The sequence below is a fragment of the Silurus meridionalis genome, chromosome 13 (assembly GCF_014805685.1).
Source record: "Silurus meridionalis isolate SWU-2019-XX chromosome 13, ASM1480568v1, whole genome shotgun sequence".
Classification (NCBI taxonomy): Eukaryota; Metazoa; Chordata; class Actinopteri; order Siluriformes; family Siluridae; genus Silurus; species Silurus meridionalis.
This window is the reverse complement of record NC_060896.1, coordinates 22,396,441-22,416,208: the sequence shown is the minus strand read 5'-3', so window position 1 is coordinate 22,416,208 and position 19,768 is coordinate 22,396,441. Positions and strand designations below refer to the sequence as shown.

General features: G+C 35.9%; 1 protein-coding gene across 3 annotated transcripts; it reads right to left on the bottom strand.

Annotated features, from left to right (window-relative positions):
- Positions 1-244: 244 nt before the first annotated feature.
- On the bottom strand, positions 245-19,141 carry wt1b (WT1 transcription factor b). Of its 3 annotated transcripts, none has more exons than XM_046864971.1 (9): positions 18,403-19,141; positions 15,741-15,851; positions 14,182-14,272; positions 10,863-10,934; positions 6,821-6,923; positions 4,944-5,091; positions 2,370-2,459; positions 907-990; positions 245-774 (listed from the first exon to the last, which is right to left on the bottom strand). In XM_046864971.1, exons 1-9 carry the CDS (start codon positions 18,782-18,784, stop codon positions 653-655), a joined length of 1,203 nt encoding a protein of 400 aa, XP_046720927.1. In that variant the 5' UTR covers positions 18,785-19,141; the 3' UTR covers positions 245-652. The 3 variants fall into 3 exon arrangements, with proteins under 3 accessions (XP_046720927.1, XP_046720925.1, XP_046720926.1); XM_046864969.1 differs by having other exon boundaries at positions 898-990; positions 18,403-19,139; XM_046864970.1 differs by having other exon boundaries at positions 898-990; positions 15,741-15,848; positions 18,403-19,135.
- Between the last annotated feature and the right edge of the window lie 627 nt (positions 19,142-19,768).

Here is a 19,768-nt window from a genome sequence, read left to right as displayed (position 1 = left end):
GGGTCAGGACTGTTTTGGCAGCAAAAAGGGGACCAACATAATATGAGGCACATGGTCATAAAGTTACGCCTGATCTGTGTATCTGTGGAACTGATTTATACATTACTAATGGCGGACTAGTCTCTTCTTCAAAATGCCTTTCAAGCAAATCCACTATTCCAGTCAAATCTGCCATGATTAGCATCATGGTCATGTGATCTTACCAGTCACCAGCTATTTAAACATGCAGAAAGGATTTTCCATGTTGATTTGTATAAGAAGATTTTTAATACAAAATATGGATATTAAAAGTCTGTCAACGATTAACATACAGTATATACAAAAAATACATAACAGTGCATTTTTGTTTTAATTAAAAAAAAGGGCACGTTTATAAAATCAGAAATGATCATAATTCTATGTGAGCCAGTTTATCCATTAAAGAGCTCAATTCATGAGTTATTTACAGCATGAGATGATCTAAATTATTCCTTCATTCAGGCCTCTGAAGCCTTTTGTTTGTTATTTTTTCTGGGGATTACTTTTATATTCCAAAGCAGTTTAATGAGGTTAATAATTGAGTGTTCAGTCTTGGGCATTGCCGTCGTCGGGTCTGTTTTAATAATCACCAGGAGTTAGTTAATGATTGTATGTGTGTAAGGATTGTGGGAGTTCAGAGAGACGACTGCAGTTTGGTGACGTTCCTCTCATGCATGCTATGATGTCTGACGAGCTCGTCCGACCGAGCAAACTTCTTCTGACAGCTCGGCCAGCGACAGGTAAACGGCTTCTCACCTGAGACAGGGAAAAAAAGAAGTGTGAGAATAATTAAACGCATTAGTACTAAGCTATATAATAATTGCTAATGAATCTGTACTTAAACTGAAAAAGGATGAGGATGAAAAGGGGATTACGCACTTGTTTTACCTGTATGAGTCCGCGTGTGAGTCTTGAGGTGGTCAGAGCGTGAGAACTTTCTCTGACACGTCTCACACTGAAATGGTTTTACTCCTGAAAAGGGGGAAATGAGAGCATGAAGATTTTTAGAGAGCAGAATAATGGGTCAAGTCTGATCATTATTTATGTTGATATGCTGATAAAGACACCATGGATTATATTATTCTAAAAAATACATAACCATGTACAGTAAAACATGCAGTAAAATTCATTTCACAACATAAGAAGGCTGAAAACCTTCAAAAATTGAACAAAATAATAAAACTAGAATAGAGGAATAAAAACTACATGGATAAAAGTATTGGGACACCTGACCCAAATGTCCTCCAGAATGACAATGTCCCTCTGCACAAAGAGAGCTTTATGAAGAAAAGCTTTACATGGGTTGGAGTAGAAGATCTTGAGTGGCCTGCTATAAAGTTCAAAGCTCAACCCTATTGAACTTCTTTGGGATGACTTGGAATGCTGACTGCACCCCAGGCCTCCTCACCTCACCTACATCAGTACCTGACTAACCAGTACTAACACCCTTGTAGCTGAATGAGCACAAATCTCAAAAACACACTTCAAAATCTAGTGAAACATCAAAACATTAAATATGTTCTAAATGTTCATAAACCACAGTTTTACAGTCAGGTGTCCACAAACATTTGTCCATATAGTGTAGTAGAATTTAAAATAGAAATGTAAATACATTATGGAGTAAATATATGTGGCAGTATTTATACTCCCATTTTGGGAAGGCAAAAACAGTGTGGATTCTTTAGTAATTGTCTTTGATTTTTTTTTTTTTAATGAAAATTCTCTGTGTAAATATTCAAGAAACTAAGAATAACACAAGCATAAACACATGTTGACTGATTGAAAATTATTCATGTCTTGCAGGACCTAAAAAAAATTCTCCTGATTGATTTTCATGCTTAATTTTACTTCTTATGTTTCTGTTGTATTTTAAAAACACACAGTGATCCATAGCATTACATCAGGCACCAAGAGCTTTTATCTTTTATTAGCATTTCCTGCAAACAGCTACCCATTAATTACTAATAAATACGGTCAGTCAAGATTGTTTATTAATTTGAGTTACAATTTGTATCTGAAATAAAGACTTTTATATTTTAAAATATTTCCAAATGATACTAAATGATTCTGATAAGACATGGGAACAGATGTGTAGAGATAGCTGAATGGCTGCTACTCTAGATTACTGATTACAAGGTTGAGGGTTCATGCCCTGGCATTGCCAAACTGCCACTGTTGGGCTCTTAACCCTTTCTGCTCCAGGGGTGCCGTGTATCATGGCTGGCACTGTGCTTTGACCCCAGCACCCTAACAACCTGGGATATGTAAAATATCACTGCAGATATGAACCAAAAATGTAATGCATATATACCATTAATACAAGTTGAATAAAGAGAGCGCTGGAGTCTGACCTGTGTGTCTACGCTGGTGTCTCTTTAGCTGGTCGGATCTGGAGAATCGGCGGCCACAATCCGTGTAGTCGCACTGGTACGGTTTCTCTCCTGAACACACACATAATTATAAAATACATGTTTAGAATGCCTCTGTTTTTGGAACACAGCTTCCACCTGAAGATACCTTTATTTTAATTTATATTATAATTAAAGTTTATTCCTAAAAGTAGTTAACCTCTTAGTCGTCAGTGCCGCGTCCGCGCAACCAATATCCCGTTGTTCTCAGGTGTTAATGTTTATTAAATAGATTAAATAAATTATTAGATTAAATAAAAATGAAATAAAGAGGGAGAAAGGTAACCATGACTAACTATACATCATTCTAAAGGTCTAAGCCTCAAGTTTGAGGCTTAGACGTGATTTCAGATCACTGTTTTTTAATGGAAAACGTCTCAATTAAAGTGTGCTGAAGTCTGCCAGTATAAACAGAGCCACATAGCTTATATTTATACAAAAATGCTAACAAATTAGACAACATACTCAAGCAAAGCTAAGCTACATCTATCTAACTAGAGAACATACTTAAAACATAGCTAGCAAACAAATAATAGAGCCAAGAAAAAGTTAGCTAGCTGGCATTAGATAAAGAATGTTTTCCAGACTTGTTTGCTAGTTAACATTAAATAATATGCTGAAACAAATCTAGCTGTCATTAGTTGATTAATGAATAAAACGAAGCTATCCTACTGGCATTAGCTTGAGAATGTACCCAAAAACATCAGCGACCTATATGGTATGCACAAATGCAGCAAGCTAGCTGCCATAAAATACAGAATTTGCTAAAATTTAAAAACAGTGAAAACATAGCTAGATAGCTGATATTAGGTAGAAAAGGTAAACAATAAATGTTTTTATTTAAAACTGGACAATATAGCTAAGCAAAAACGAGCTAGCTAGCTGGCACTGGTCACCTCGCATTAAACAGTATACACAAAGCCAGATAGCTGGCATTAGATTGAGATTTTGTTAGTTAACATCAAAAAATGTACTGAAACAAAGTTAGCCAGCTGTCATGAGTTGATTACATTTCATATTAGACAATGTATGCAATAAACTAAATTATCTTACATGGAATTAGCTAGAGAATATACCCTACAACATCGGCTACCTAACATTGGACAGTATACCAAAATACACAAAGTTTGCTGACATAAAATACAAAATGAGCTCAAGGAATTTAGCTAGCTATCATTTGACAATATATACAAATAAATATTAGATTAGATTCAACTTTTGTTGTCATTATATTATTATTATGCGAAAGAAACAAAGTAAAAAGTTAAGCTAGCTGCCTTTAGGTAGGGAAAATACAAAATAAGTTATTTAATTAACTTAAACAAGGCTAGCTAGTCACCTTTAGCTAAAGTACATTCTCATTAAATAGCTTTTATAAATAAGGCCAGCCAGCTAATTGGCATTAGCTAAAGAACAAGGAATTTAGCAAGCAATTTAGACCGTAAACCCAAACAAGGCTAGCTGGCACTAGCTACAGACGTAATTTTCTAACAAAGCTAGCTAGCTGACATTAGGAAATATACAGAATCCATGTAGATAGTGAATTGAGATGGACATGCTCAGGGATGTGAGGTGTATATCCAGCTAGTGAGCTGTGATTCACTGAGAGAAGATGGGAGTCAATCAGTTATTAAGCTATCACTACTTTCCTTGGAAATTGCATATTCACACACCAAGCCTTTCCCCATAAATAGGAGTCAACATGTGATTAATTACACACACACACACACACACACACAAACACATACATGTTGGGAGTGGCTTTAAATAAATGGGTGAGATATAGTTGAATGATGTCACCATGGTTACAAAAGCAGTTCTGGTTCCTGTATGACCCCATGGTGTGTGTGTGTGTGTGTGTGTGTGTGTGTGTGTGTGTGTGTTTACATCTGCTGTATTCACACTCCATTATTAAGAATCTGATTCATTCTTTCATGAGCAACTAAAAACTGGATGTTGAATTAAGGACTATATTTTAAATTTTTGCCAGCTTCTTTTATGGATTTGTGTTGGAGCGAGGCAATGTTTGGATAAACATGTCAAAAATTTATTACCCCTCACTTGAGAATGTCCAAGCTTTTTCCCTTAAGGGTTGAGAAATCATAAAAAAGAGCGCAGTATATTACCGGAATTGTGTAGTGGAGACTTGAGACTGAGACAGTGAGTAATACGTCTTACATTTTTTTTTTATTTATAGTGATCACATTTAGAATCACATTTTACTACTGTCCACCACTGGACATCATGCTCTGTATGGATTGTATTAAATTGTGATGACATATTATACATGGATAATTTTATGACTGATTTTTTTTTCTCAACACTACAATGGTGCATTATGTTGTTATTATCCATGCATGGTGTATTAATACACTTCGTACAGTCATTGTAATGAAGAATCCTTTCAGTTATCTTGCTTATGTTGTGGTTATGCATCATAGCCCCCAAAAAACGCAAGGATAAAGAACAAGTGTGAATGTGTAGACCACTTAAACAACAGACATGAGTGTCTCTTACCTGTATGTTTCCTTCCGTGCATCTGGAGGTGTGAGAGTTTAAAGTATCTCTTGCTGCAGCCCGGGTACGAACACACAAATGGGCGCTTCTCATTGGGTTCGGCCGACCTCACGATGGAGGGCGGGATGCTCGGGACTCGTCTCACATCCTGGAGGAGGGTGAGACAGGCCTGGGGTTAAAAGCAGTATGTGATGGGAACACACAAAGATACGTGTCTAACTAACAAACAGCTCGGTGTGTGTAAAAACGTTCTTCATCAGCAGTCAAGATCTGAAGTTCTTAAGATCGCTTAAAAGCAGTAATCTGTGTGAGGACTGAGTGAGGACTTTTGTATTTACGGCTCTTCGTTTTATTTTCTTATGGTGTTACAACTACCAGTTTAAAGAGAGAATTTATCTGCTGTTGAGTCTAGCTACTAGAAATGAAACATTACCCTATCCAACTTAGCTCTGTTTGTTTAAAACCACTTCAGGGAACACCTTGTTTCCCTGTTTTCCCCAACAGATGTCACCATTTTGTCCCTTTGTCCTCATTAATTTTTAGTGTTTCCACCTGAGTCCTGTTTGCCTTGAGTGTTTTTTTTGCCCTTTTGTCTCAGGTTCGTGCTTGGTGGTTAAAGTTGTGTGGTCCGTTTTCCGAGTTTGTTTTCCCTATGTCGCCCGCCTTTTCCAGAGTTCCAAGGTTCCCTTTCTTTTGTTTTGTTTTTTGAGTTTGTTGCCATAGCTCCAGAGAAAGACTTCACTTGTAGTTTTAGATAGATATTAAAATATATTAAAATTTCAGAAGATATAAATTTTTTTCTTATTGAGTTGTAGACAGATGCTTTTCCATTGTGCTGTATTTTTTAGAAACTAATTCATTTTTTTGTTCAGTTTTTTTTTTTTGCATTTAAAATAAATACAGAGTTTGTCTCTGCATTTGGGTTCACACACACACACACACACACACACATACACACTCTTGTGGCAAACTGCTAGAGCTCCCACTTCGCACTCAGTCAACCCCGGTTTGAGACTAGACCATGAAAGTGTGCACTTAAGAGTCAGGAAGAAAACGCTCATATACTATATGGACAAAAGTATTGGGACACCTGACTTTTCTAGCCATTTGTGGGTCTTCCCCAAACTGTTACCACAAAGTAAAAGAACAGGTTAGGGTTAGGTTAGGTGCATAAGGTTTTTGATTATTACATACTGATCCCTCTTCTTCCATCGAAAGCATATTGTGACTGGCATTTCTTCAAATATACAACTTCACCTCATAATTATTTCTGAAGCTGTGAAAGTTTGCTAGGGAACATGTCTATAAAATGATGAACAATCTGCCAATCCAAATATAAACTTATGAAGCTTACAAAAATACACTTGTTCTAAAGCAATGGTATTAGTAATAGTATTACCAGTTAGCTGCATTACATTAAATGATAAGTTACATTATTATTAGCTGTAATTAAATATCTTGTAATGTATTGGATCATCAGAGAGGTGTGAGATCAAATGAGAAGCAGAAAACATCATTTCTTTAAGGAACCTTTGAGACATTTATTTCTCAGAAAAATGGAGCCAGAAAAAGGGGATCAATAGTATTTGTTGTTCTACATACCCCCACTGCACTGACAAGACTCTGTTTGTATCTAGCTAATGCTTTTCCTGATGCTGAACAGAGTTAATGATCCAAACAGCAACACAACATGGGACAGGTCTGACTAATTAAATGTTCAAATCGACCTGTCCTTGACACACAATCTCTGCTACAGCTGACTGACAGGATTTCGAGGGGAGTCAGTTTGTGACCTTTAGTTGAACCTGTTTAACAGTAGCTGTGTGTGTGTGTGTGTGTGTGTGTGTGTGTGTGTGTGTGTGTGTGTGAGTACACACCTGAATTCCTCGGAACATGCCATGTGTGTGTATGTGGTACTGAGCACTGTACATCACAGGAGCAACAGCTGCCGTGGGCTCGCTCTCGAATCCTGTAGTCGGACTGCAATACATCACAGAGAAGACACAGAAATGTGCATGTTTACTCATCATGGCAACCTCAAATGAACACGACAGTTTGTTAATAAAGGACAAAATAGCAGGATCTAACAAACCTCTACACATATTGTATATGGAATATACAGGGAATGATATGTACAGTATTTCGAAATGTATATAACTTATGCGGTGCAATGTCTTATGCACCTGAATAGATAAAAAATTAGGAAATGTGGGGAATTAGGACCTTATTTTACTTTGCTTTGGCAAGTATATTAAGATCTTTCCTCCTACCTTTAATAATGAAATGAAACGTTATTAAAGGATGTTTCTAGTAATGAAATAAACACTTTATCTAACCCTTAATTGATATTAGTTTACTCATAATACATTCATCATCCACTTTACTTTAAACCACCTGTACATTCATGCAGCTATCCAATCGTCCAATCATGTGGAAGCAGCACAACAGAAAAATTAATAAATCAGTGGTGGATGAAGAACACAAACCATGTACTTGAGTTAAAGCGGAGATAAAGTCGCTAAAATATGATTCCAGTAAAAGTAAAAGTGCTCCCTTGAAACGCTTACTTGATTAAAAGTACAACGTATTTGCCTTCAAATGTACCTAAGTATCCAAAGTACTGATTTATTACAGCTATTATTATCATTTTTATCACAAGACTTTTGCTTAATCAACTCAGTTTATGTTAAAAGATTCCAATGTTCCTCTTAACACACCGTCTATTAATAGAATGAGCTTAATGAGTCAAACACTGATTGATATCTATTACAATCATCATGAGCCCAAAATGTTCTTTTTAACTACTTCAAACAAATCACACAAATAAGGCCACGGGTGTTATTCCTCTCAAAGGTTCTGCTTATGATAAGTAGATACCACTAAGCATCAATCACAGCGTTCAAAATGGAGGCGCTCTACCCTGATTGGTGGATTGCTGCGAACTTGACCAGTTTTTATCCGTTTATAAATAAAAACGAACTACCGATTTCGCAAAATATAGTTGAGTAAAAAGTACGATATTTGACTTTGAAATGTAGTAAAATTAAAGTAAAAGTCTCCTCAAATGGAAATACTTCAGTAAATTACAAATACGCAAAATAAAGCAGGTACAATTGCATTCACTTCGTTACTGTTCACCAAGGCATTAAATATATATGAAATGGGGAAAAAGTGTATTGAATATTTTATTAACTGCAGATCTATTAGGATTTTTATCCACTGCTAGTTTTAGCTGTACATCTATAAAAAGGCACAAATGTGTGAAATACGTGCATACATTCGAATGTTTTGGCTAATGAGATGGATACTACAAAAAGAAGCAAAGAAAGAATGCTGAACTGATATACTAAATCCTAAAAACTATTTCCTTCTGACTGTTGTGTGTGTGGTATGAAGAATAATGTCTGTATGAATGAATTTTCAGCACTGATAAAGTTCAGAGTCAGGATGTGTAGGGAGCACCTGATGAACCACTAGAGCTCCATAAAGCTCCCTTTGTCCTGTTAGCTGCACATCTCAGGCTAGCCAGTCATTCCTCAGACTATCTATCCATCTTTCTGCACAGACAAACAGCTCACTGCTCATGGCAAAGAGGAGGAGCAGGGGCATAGTGATTATCTGCAGGAACGTAAATATTACACTCTGCTGAAGTCACGCCCCTCGCCCATGCTCGCCCATCACGCCGCATTCCACTACAACCGCGTCAAGATACTTTATCTTCTCTGAACTGGTTGACTGAGCAAAAGCATGACCCCCTTCTGTCTCCAGCTCCCTTTCACCAGTACGAGTTAAGCATTGATTTCATTCTGTGAAGTTTTTTTTCTAAATGTTAAGCAGCAAATCCTAAAACACACCCTAAATCACACACCCTTTTAATCTGGGACACTGGATGGTGGAAAAACAAAGCACTTTCTTCACTCACTGTGCACTGAGCCACATCTTATTGCCTCCTCCTTATACACACACATACTTAACCAATACCCACTGTCTTTTCCTTCCCCCTGTCTGTTTTTCTTTTGTGCTATTTTCTGAGTTCACGGTCAAGGTCAGCACTCTATAACTGAAACCTTCAGAGGAAGTGGCTCCCACTACAACAGCTCGAAAACAAAATAGTTCTGCACTCTCAGGAAAGAAGGGAGTGCACTACTCTATTACCTAGAGCTTCGCATCTGCAGTGCTTCAAGACAAAATGAACATATTCTTTTTTTTTCTTTTTTTAGCATGTTACTGCTAACATGCTAGGCTGCAACCTGGTAACGTTTGAACTGACAAAATTATTTTTTACCACTTATTTTTGCACCAATTTTATTTAGCTGTTATAAGTGACTTATTTTGTACATACTGCAAAACATTACATATAACTACAAACATTTTTTTTTTTAAGTATCACATGCTTTATACTTTGTGTTAGTATATTGTTGTAGTATCAGGTCCAGTTCTAGCCAATTATTTTAGTGTGGGCTGGTACAAATAGTAGGTGGGCAATCAGTGGTAGTGGCCCCAACACCTAATCCAGTTCTCCCCATAACTAATATTTATAAAACTAAACTAAACTAAAATTAAACAGTGATAATAAAAACAACTTCGAAAACTTAAAACCTTAATAAATCTTGTTTTTATTGGATCAGATTAGTTCTCAAATGAAATTAAATCCTAAATCAACTTAAAAACATTTTTTTAACTACAGTACAAAATCAGAACGCTATAAAAAAGTTAATTTTTTTCCACTTTTATAGAACTTTTTCCTTTTTTTCCCCAAGATTCATAACTTAAACTCATAATTCATAACTTAAAACTTTCCACTTTTACTAAAAAAAAGTAATATTTTCTGCCCCCTCACATTATTACTTTATAACCAACAGCAACCTTAAACTTTATTTGCATTGTTTTTTTTATATTGTACCTACCAATTTTTTGTTTCTGTCTAGCTATTGTTCTGTCCATCCATCAATCTATCTACAGCATTAATCTCCTGTTTTCCTTGGTAATTCATACATGACTAAAGTATCTGTTATGGATTTCTCATGGGTCAACATCTCTAAATTCCTCTTTCTTTTATGCTGCATTTTGTGATGATAAGGGGTGTAGGATTCTTGACAGTGTAGAGAAGGAACTCTCACATGATGATGAAGACACCAATTTCCAGGTCTCCAGCCATAATCATGTGCTGAACCAGGAAGAATTAAATAAGCGGCATATGTTACCAGAAGCATGTTTTGGGTAATTAGCTAATATTAGCTGAGATGGCACAGAACTGGGGCTGTAACAGCCAAGAGATGGGTCTCCTTTGGTGCACTTGTTGTGGACTAATGAGCTTATTAGACGTATCTAATAATAATAAAATAAACTTGTGAACAGGTGTGCACACGGCCAGCCCTTTATTGTATATGCAAGGAATAAAACACTTTCGTATAAAAGCATGCTTAATCATGTCCATGTACAATTTTCTTCCTCAACATAAATCATTTCCTACCCCATAGCTAAGTGTTTCTTTAAACTTGAGTTTAAAGTGTACAGTTCTAACCCTAACACAATCTAACTTATCTGAAAAGTTATGAATGAACCATAACTATTAATATTTACTTCAACTAGACTTCCTTCGTGCTCACTATTCTTTCTTCTCTTTCAAGCTGTTGATTGTGTCAGCGCTGTTTTCAACACTACATATATCTTTGCAGCTGCGTACTGATATGAAACCGAGTCCAGTTCTTTGAAGATAACCCAGAGTAGAGGCTATCTGTTGCCAAAAGAACTAATCTCAGGCCAGGTCAATGGGATAGAGGATCCCGCTTTTATATTCACTGCACCACTTCTTGCATTAACAATGCCTTTACTTTTTAGGTTGAAAAAGAAAGATGTGGTAGAGGACTTTTTTTAAAAAGTGCAAAATAGTGCAAAGTAATCTGCGAAATGCCATACCTCTTTATGGTGGAGGTCAGACTGTTGACTGGGTTCCAGGTCATACACTCAGCCATTTGGTACAGATTATCACTGCCAGAAAACAAATACAAATACAGTGTTAAAACAATGAAAACGATTGGAAGGTTGTGAGTTCAAGTCCCAGGGCTGTCAATGAAACTTTTATTTCTGAACCTTAAATTCTTTAATTGAATTCACTACAAAAGTAAGGAATAAACTATAACAGGCCATGCTGTTATATGATATTTATCAACAATAAAGGCCTGTTATCACTGCCTTATTCCAAAGCAATTAGCCTGTGATTACTTGATTAATAAATAACATTTGATACTTTTTATCCATTTATAGTTATATTTAATGCTCTGAAATGTCCATAAGGCCAGTTAGTTCCTGTTATCACTTACAATGTAGCAGCTATAAGCAGTCATTCCTTCTCTGGACAAAAAGATGCTGAAGACAGATGAAAAACTTACAAAGTGCTGACAAATGAGATTCCATAAATGTTAAGTAAAAGCATCTTTGTGGACAGCATCAGCATAACAGTTACAATGGTTAAAAAGACTTTGCCTATTAGCTGTGAATGAGTTGTTACTAAAGAAACAATAACATCTAAAGAGCATGTTGAGCTTAAAATAACTTTGATTTGAATTGTTGTTCTAGAAAATTTACATTGATGGAATTTGCCAGACACTTTTATAGAGAGTGAGTTAAAAAATTGTTATCTCATTCATAAAACTGTGCAGCTATGGGCTTAAGGGCTTGCTCAGGGGCCCAGGACTGACAGCTTAGTGTGGCCAGGAACTCACAACCTTGGGATCTAATGTCCAATGACTTAACCACTAAGCTATCATCTTCCCTAAAATTAATTGACACCTTTTGATCGGATTCCAAGATTTCAATAATGTTGTTTTATATTCCGTTTATTTAAAAACGATTTTTTTAAAGTACCCTTTATTTTTTATGAAACTTCTTTCACTGTATTAAGGAATCGTGTAGAAACAATTTAGTGTGTGTGTGTGTGTGTGTGTGTGTGTGTGTGTGTGTGTGTGTGTGTGTGTGTGTGTGTGTGTGTGTGTGTAAAATGTTTAATATTAGCATCCATTAACTGAAAGGTTGCTTTAATCCAGCAACTCTAGGTGAACTTCATCCAATCCAATCTTGTGTAGTATTAAATGCAGCAAGTTTAAACCAGGAATAGAGATACACAATAGAACTGACAAGAAATCTGTTAGCCTCTAGTTAACCTCTAGTGAGCTACTAAACAGCCTTCTAGTCTAAATAAATAACCATTGAACCGGCTGTAGTTTCTTAAATATAAACTATATGCGATTTTCAACTGAAAACTGTCTCATCTGACTGACATCAAGCTCAAGCTCCTGTTACCTCTCGCACCTAAATTGTAATCAAGGTTACCAGCTCATACATTCTAATACTTTTCTAGCAAAGTTAGCAAGCTAGTAACTCAAGAAAAGCTACTCAAGTGAAGTTTTTGCTTTTGAAATCACGATTAGTATATTTTGTACGATTTATTTAATCAATGTGTTAAAACATGTAGAGTATAAAAGCTCTGTAAAAGGCTACTTTCTCAGTTTTCTGTTTTTGTTTCAGAGTTTCATAGGGATCTACTATGTTGTAAGAGATATGTTTTGCTAAATACATTGAAGTTTGATGTTGTGTTCTACAACTAGTAAATAAATGATTTCTGATTTTTGTAGAAAAGCACAGGAGCTGCTGTACTGTAACTACTTTTCTTAGCGTTCGCAGGAAGAGAAGTGGGGCGCCCTCGCTCGCATATCTGATCAATGACAGCAGAACTGCAGAGGTCTGGAGAGTCAGCGTGCCTGGTACAGTGTCGTAATAATGTAACAAGGTGAACGTGCTGACAGCAGGGAGGCGTTGAGAGGGAAAGAAGCTGAATTAACCAGCATGGGGTGCTTACAGTCTGTGCTTGAGTCAGGCTAATTAATGTGTGAATAGAGCTACAGTTTTCGAGTGTGAAGGAACACAGTGGTAATGTATCACATTAAACCTAAATGTATATAAGTATAGAAGATGGACTTTCTTTTTCAAGTGGATCGCTGTTTTATGTTTATATTTCTCACCCTTTTTTCACTGTTTTAAGTGTAATATTTTTATAGGCAGTAGATTTTCCAGCAAAGGTGGATACAATACATCTTATACCTGGGTAGTTGAGCAGAAGTAGTCAAATTTTTTTATCAAAATAGTCACTGTAGTCACATTAATCAGTTTGACATTCAATGTTTAGTACCCATGAACAGAAAATGAAAAGCAAACTACAAACGTTGAGATTGGAGCTATTTGCTTTAGAAACCCATGACTTGCTATTTTTAAAGTGTTTTATTATTAACCACTGGCCTTGATGTTAAATGCTAGAAATGCTCTTTCTGTTGTGTTGTTCGTGATGTTAGTGATCATTGTGTTTCTGTATTACAATGTAGGGCTGAATAGTTCAAATCTTTTTTTCCTCTTTTGTATCATGTGCTACAGGGAATTGACTGAATACGCAGCAGTACTACAGGAAGACGAGGAGGCGTCATTAAATCTTATCTACATTCGTTCTCATATTTTGGGTTCCACACGATCTGCCTTTTCTCCAAACAACATGAGCACATTATTCCAAGAATATTTCAAGAATCATTGAGTCTAGTGGTGTACGCTTGTTTTGCAGAACTATTTACCCCCTTCACCCGATTTACAATGAATGAGTTATAACCTGGAACTGAAATGGATTTTATTCGGAATATTTCATTTATAAAAATAAATAAATGTATTAACTAAACCCTAGATTGTTTTTTATTTTTAGCACTATTTGTTTACTTATAATCAATTATAATTATTATTAATCCCAATTAATTTCATTATAACACTACAAATGATTGGAGTTGATATTTATTCAGAACACCTTTTATTCCAGTCTGTCTTCTAAACTATTGTTATGCCATACCAGTTAGTCCTCTCCTGTCCTTGTGCCCCATACACGTTTTAATATCCCATAATTTTCCTTTCTTGGCCCCCCACTTCTGTCCTCAGCCTCTGATTTACCCCAGTACTATTCTCTCTGGGGATGGCCAGGCAGGGAAGAGGAATTCAGAGGAAATGGACTGTAGATCACCCTGAGTGTATTTTGGCTTGCTGAGGGCTGCTGTGCAGTTCCTAACCTTTATACAGACAGCATGGCTCTCCGCAGGCTTACACTAGATTTCTGAGTCACATAGTGGGCGAATCTGCCATCAGCATATAAAATGCTGTCGGATTAGATAAAGAAATGAATGCTTTAAATGCGATTAGATGCTTTTACCTGTTGTAGCTGTTTCGTAAAAGTAGAGTCTGGCTGTCGCTAGGGGTGTGGCAACCATAGACAGGGGGCGGGGCCATGTACTGCTGCTCATCTATGAAAAAGAAGGGAATGAATTTTAAGACATTTTCAATGATTTATCAATGTTATTTTGCTGTCGTTATTGCATTGTATCAAGTATGTTTTAATTCTCACTGAGAATTGCAATGGACAGCTATCTTAGACAATCTAAATAACTTCTTTCAAAGGATTTAGAATCCCTCTAGCCATTACCAGTACAATATATTTGTTAAAATGTTTACCCCAATGTTTAAAGCCAGGATTCTACTGGAGAGATTAAAGTTAGGAAGATGGTAGAGTTCCAGCAAAGTTTCTCCTTTTTTTCTTTACAACATTATCTGAAACATTTCAATTATCTAGCAAGATTTTCAGGAACACTGACCTTCACGGCTGGTAGCTGCTCAGATGAACGCTCCAAACTTTATATACCAAATATCCAAAGTCTGCCATGGATAAATTTAGTATACATGAAAAGTTGGGACTAAAAAAAGCTCTTGTACTTGTACCATTTTCCCCTCCTTCTATTTTTCTGTTTACTCTGTACATAAGGACTAACAGATTGTTCTTCAGGGAGTAGATATTGAAGTGTGGCCTTTTCCTCACTCCACTTATCCAAACAGGCCCTGTGCTCTCGGAACCCATAAAGCACTCACATGGATTTCTGTATCAAGTGCTTACAACTAAAAGAGGATTATGTATTTTAAATTTACCAGCACTACAGGGGGTACAAATGGGTCATCTGGCAACATTACACATTCCTAGTCTTTATCACACTCTCCTTCAGTTTCTTTACTTCAGTGGAGGAGGATTGGACAGTTATTTACATTTAAAGGTGATAATAATTTGGAGCGAATTGGTTTGCTACATTGTTGTTAATATCCTGTGCTTTGATTAGCACTGCCTGACCCCTGGATTGCTCCACTTTACAATTGTAATGTATTCACCAATGTAAAAGTAAAATGAATGAAAGCAACTGCGATATAATTTTAAGGCTACCAGACAAGATATAGAATCCAAATCATAGGTTTATTTAAAAACATTTGTTCTGATGTTTTATCTTTGTGTGGTAACAGCTTTGTCAAAATGGCAGACATAATGTACAATACGGTAAATAGCTTCATTAACTATAATAAATGGATTTTGTAAATATTTAATGAAATAAAGGTAGAGTTGTATTTTGGAAGTTTCTACCATTGCGATGTCTAAAAATTCAATGCATTGTATTTTGCAGTATTCACATTAAATTAAGATTAATTGTTTTATTTCTTTATTGAAAAAGATCATTGGAACAGTTTTTGACACAGAAGGATGTCAAATAATAAAAAGTAACACAGGGAACACTAAAGTATTAATATATATATATACAGTGTTTACTGCACTCACAATAATTTGACCTGTCTGTTTTCTTGTCCCATATAGTGTAATCTCTAATGGTGGTGATTTAAAAATGTATGTAACAGCTAATTTGCAATGTTGTGTGGGTGTGTATCAGGTGCCCTTACCCACAGTGGTCTGAGACAGAGCATCCTCATGTTTAAAAGGGTGAGAACAAGGAAAAGGTGACGAGTGATGAACAGGTGTGTGAGAAAAACTCAGTGCTCCATCCACATCTGCTGTGTTAGAAAGAAAAAGTTAGAAAAAATAGAGTTAGCCCTCCAATTTATTTTGTGTCATACTTTTTTTTTGTATTTATAAAGCTTTAAGGGGGAACAGTTGGACCAAATCACGACTGAAGTGTTATAATGTGTGCGGTTATAAGAATAGAATCAACTGTGATTTTTCAGTCAGGATTCCAGCGTCATTTTTATTTTTTAATATTTTTTGTTTTTGTTTTTTTATACTTACACCTCAGAAATTTGCTGAATATAAATTTTTTTATTCAAAGATTGTATGTACTTTTTTTGTGTATGCAGACTGTCATATTACTCAGTAACCACAATGCCTGCTATCCTGAATACTTTCCCATGTTTCATGATTCATCAGAGAAAACAAAAATATATTATAAAACACCATATGAACACTAAGGCATTTGTGACCTTATGTTAAAAATGAGAGAATCAAGAACCTTGCAGCAGAATTAAAGTTGCGCTTGTTAAAAATGAATAACATTCTAAACCACAATATTTGCGCATTCAGCAGAACTGTGGTATTAAAATGTAATACTGTCAAATGTAGTTCATCTGCCAAGTTCATTTGTCAATTGTTATCATTTAAAACTGGAGCTGCAAAGTAAATGTTGGGTAAGTTTAAAAACTGTAAGTTTATTTTATTAAACACTGGTAAAAAGACATGGGATGACATCAGAAATAAAAATGCATGCCTATTTGGGCTTCCTAAATCACAGCTAATGTATAATTTGCTTTTTCATCCTATTTAAGACTGGTGTCTTACCAAATTAAGAAAAAAAATTCCAGCCACTATGATTTACTCTCAATTTACTTTTTATTTAAACTAAGAGACCCAAACCTATTCCAACATGACAGTGCCTTTGTGCACAAAGCCAGCTTCATGAAGATATGGTTTACATGGGTGAGAGTGAAAGATCTCAAGTGGCCTGCTAAAGTGCTTTGACCTCAACCCTATTGAACACCTTTGGAATGATTTAGAATGCTAACTGCATGCACCTAATGCTCTTAGATAGTGAATCTATCATGCCCTTATGGGTGAATGAGCAGAAATCTCCACAAAAAACACTAAAATTTTGTGGAACATCTTTCCAGTAGAGTGGATGTTATTATAAGAGCAAAAAAGGACAATGTGGAATTAACGGTATCACAAGTGAATCTTATGGACAGGTGTCCACAAACTTTTATTTACACAGTGTATACAAAGTTGTTATATTACTTCACATTCATGGAATCAGATTTTCTCCAGGACAGAGAAATTTGAAATTGCATGTTTTTTTCTTACTGGTGGCCTAATGATATATAATGCTGATGTGTAAATGATGTGTTTATAGCTGTTATATTGAAAGTCATAAATTGTTTAGACAGTACACTTTTTTTTTATGTATGCTAATTAATATTGTACAATTACTATATTATTAACATTGTATTATTTAAAGGCTCAATGGATTTTACTCAACCATGTGGTTGATTACTTTTTCCTAGAAAAGCAAGCCCTAATGTTTTTACTCCTCACAGATAAAAACCATATTTGTATTATATTTCATTGTGAGTCCTGTAGTAGCTCCTATACTACTTCTGACTCCAGGACGTATCTATATATCTTCTAACTTTAACTACATTTATAAATCACAAATAAAATATATAGGACCAAGAAATCACAGCATTCCCTGAACAGCAGATCCTGATATCTGTCTATTAATCATTAACAGAACACTGATGCAGTACATGATATACTCTCTGTGTGATAAATGGCATATTGTAACATTATAGTAAGATATTAAGAGGTGAGTGAGCATGAATATATTTTTTGTAGTTCCTGGCCCTCGTGATGAGATTTGGTCCTAGTCTGTGATTAAAGGTCAGTGAAAGTTCGCAGTAAAATCATACAGAGATTGACTCGTTTAAACATTCACATATAGTTTTGGCCAAGTTTTAACACTGCAGTGCTTTGTGGACAATGATGATCATCTATCATTGTTGTTTTTCTAAAAGCAACCTGATCTCAGCTTTTCAGCAATGTTTCATTTTTGTGTTCCAACATTCGTTCTTATAAATTGCTTTGTTAGACGAGTTTCAATCAAACAGCAGTCAATATCAACATTGCACCGTTACTGAACACTTGATTAATATTACTTTATTTATTATACTATAATTAAATAATGCAGTAAAAGTAACCCTTATAAGAGTTCAAAGTTACTGACTGACAAAACATTCACTTCAATTCTTCTAAGTATTTAAAAATAAGTTTAGTTTAAAAGTGATTGTAGATTTATGCTGTACAGACGTGTGGACACTGATGCCATCTGACATTTTCTCTTTCTTGAAAATAGTACTGAAATTTTCCAACACCACCAATTTAAAGGAAGACAAAATGTGTGTATTTTCAATTGACATAATTAAATCCATTACATTGATCTACTTTTAGCTTTATGACTGACCCAGTAGTGAATGTTAATGAGCGAGATACAAAATGAATGCTCTGTTGTTGTCTGCACAAATGTTTTTAAGAAGAACTTGATGAATGAAGATCACTTACCCCTTGGGATTGGAGGATTTTCAGCACAGCCATTCAGATATGGGTTGGTGCTGAACCCCCTGTTCTGCCCAGAAGATGACTCTGTGAACGCCCCGTACCTGCAGCCTCCGGTCAGCTGCCCTGAAAAGTGCACAGTGAAGGCTCCGAGGGTGCAGTGAGGATCATCATGGGTGTCTACTGACCCCCAGCCAGGCTCCTGCTTGATCAACGAGTGTGAAGTCAGAGCTCCATATGGAGAGCCAGGGTGGAAGTCGACTATCGGACCCCACTGAGGAGCGCCGCTGTTTGGACCTGGAAGAGGTGGTAGAGTGGGTACGGCGGGCATGAGGGGAGTCAGATCTCGGACGTCCGATCCCATCAGCCCGCAGGACTCGGTCAGCATTTAGAACAACGGAATCAAAATCAAAACACGAATAGGAACTAATTTCACTTTATAACTTTTCAGAACTCTGAACTTTCTTTTGGGGAAAAATGAATGAAAATGTCTTGCAAGTTTCTGCCCGAGAAGATCTGCCCAAGTCCGCAGAGATGCAATAGAAATCAAACTCCAGTATAGGGAGCACTTTGGAGTGCTGGTTCGTCTTCTTTGGGAGAGAGGTGCATGCGATAGAAAAGGGTTCAGAGGAAGCAAAAGGAGTTAGAATGGGTGAGATAGAAGTCACCCCGATCCTTTCTAACAGTGTCTGGAGCTTGTCCGTGTGAGTCGGATGTAAAACAATCCTGGAGGAGGAGGAGTTAAAGGAGAAATGATGAGCACTTCATTAGCTTTAGTCATTCTTCTAGACAGCACTTTCTGTGACCTGACTAATGTCATGATTAATGTTTCTGTGGGGGTGGGGGGGTGTGTATCTAATTATTACAAGATTATAAAGTAAAAGAAATAGTGTTTATTAGGGTTGTAATGGATTGATTGACAAATAATTTATGTTAATAATAAATAATAGTAGCAGGATATTAACAAACCTCAAAGTGCTATTCAATCTAGCCAATGGTTACGATGATTACAATGGTTACAACTGCAGGGTTTCCTGTTGTCCTTGAAACATCTGTAACAAGAATGCAAACTTATAATGAAACTAATAGCAACATTTGTGACAAGGAGCAATTGGACTTTATAATCCGAATCTGTTTGAAATATATGATTTGATATGATAAACCATCTAAATTGCTGTAACTTTCACAGTTTCCTCTTTTTCACTTCCCAATTCTTTTGAAAACCATCTGGATTTCATTAATAATTCAATTTCTTTCTTACAAGTCAGCAATTTTGAGAATAAATCTAAACAGTAATTTATATTTACAATTACATTGATGAAACACTGAGATTTTATTAAACTACATTTTTGATGATATTCTATAAAAGAAT

Bases quoted from the DNA above. Each gene is read 5' to 3' on its own strand.
- wt1b (XM_046864969.1), bottom strand. From the start codon at position 18,784: ATGCTGACCGAGTCCTGCGGGCTGATGGGATCGGACGTCCGAGATCTG. The intron at 14,273-15,740 runs GTAAGGGCACCT...TCTTTTTCATAG, and splicing joins TCTGTCTCAGACCACTGTGG to ATGAGCAGCAGTACATGGCC. The intron at 5,092-6,820 runs GTGTGTACTCAC...ACCCTCCTCCAG, and splicing joins GCATGTTCCGAGGAATTCAG to GATGTGAGACGAGTCCCGAG.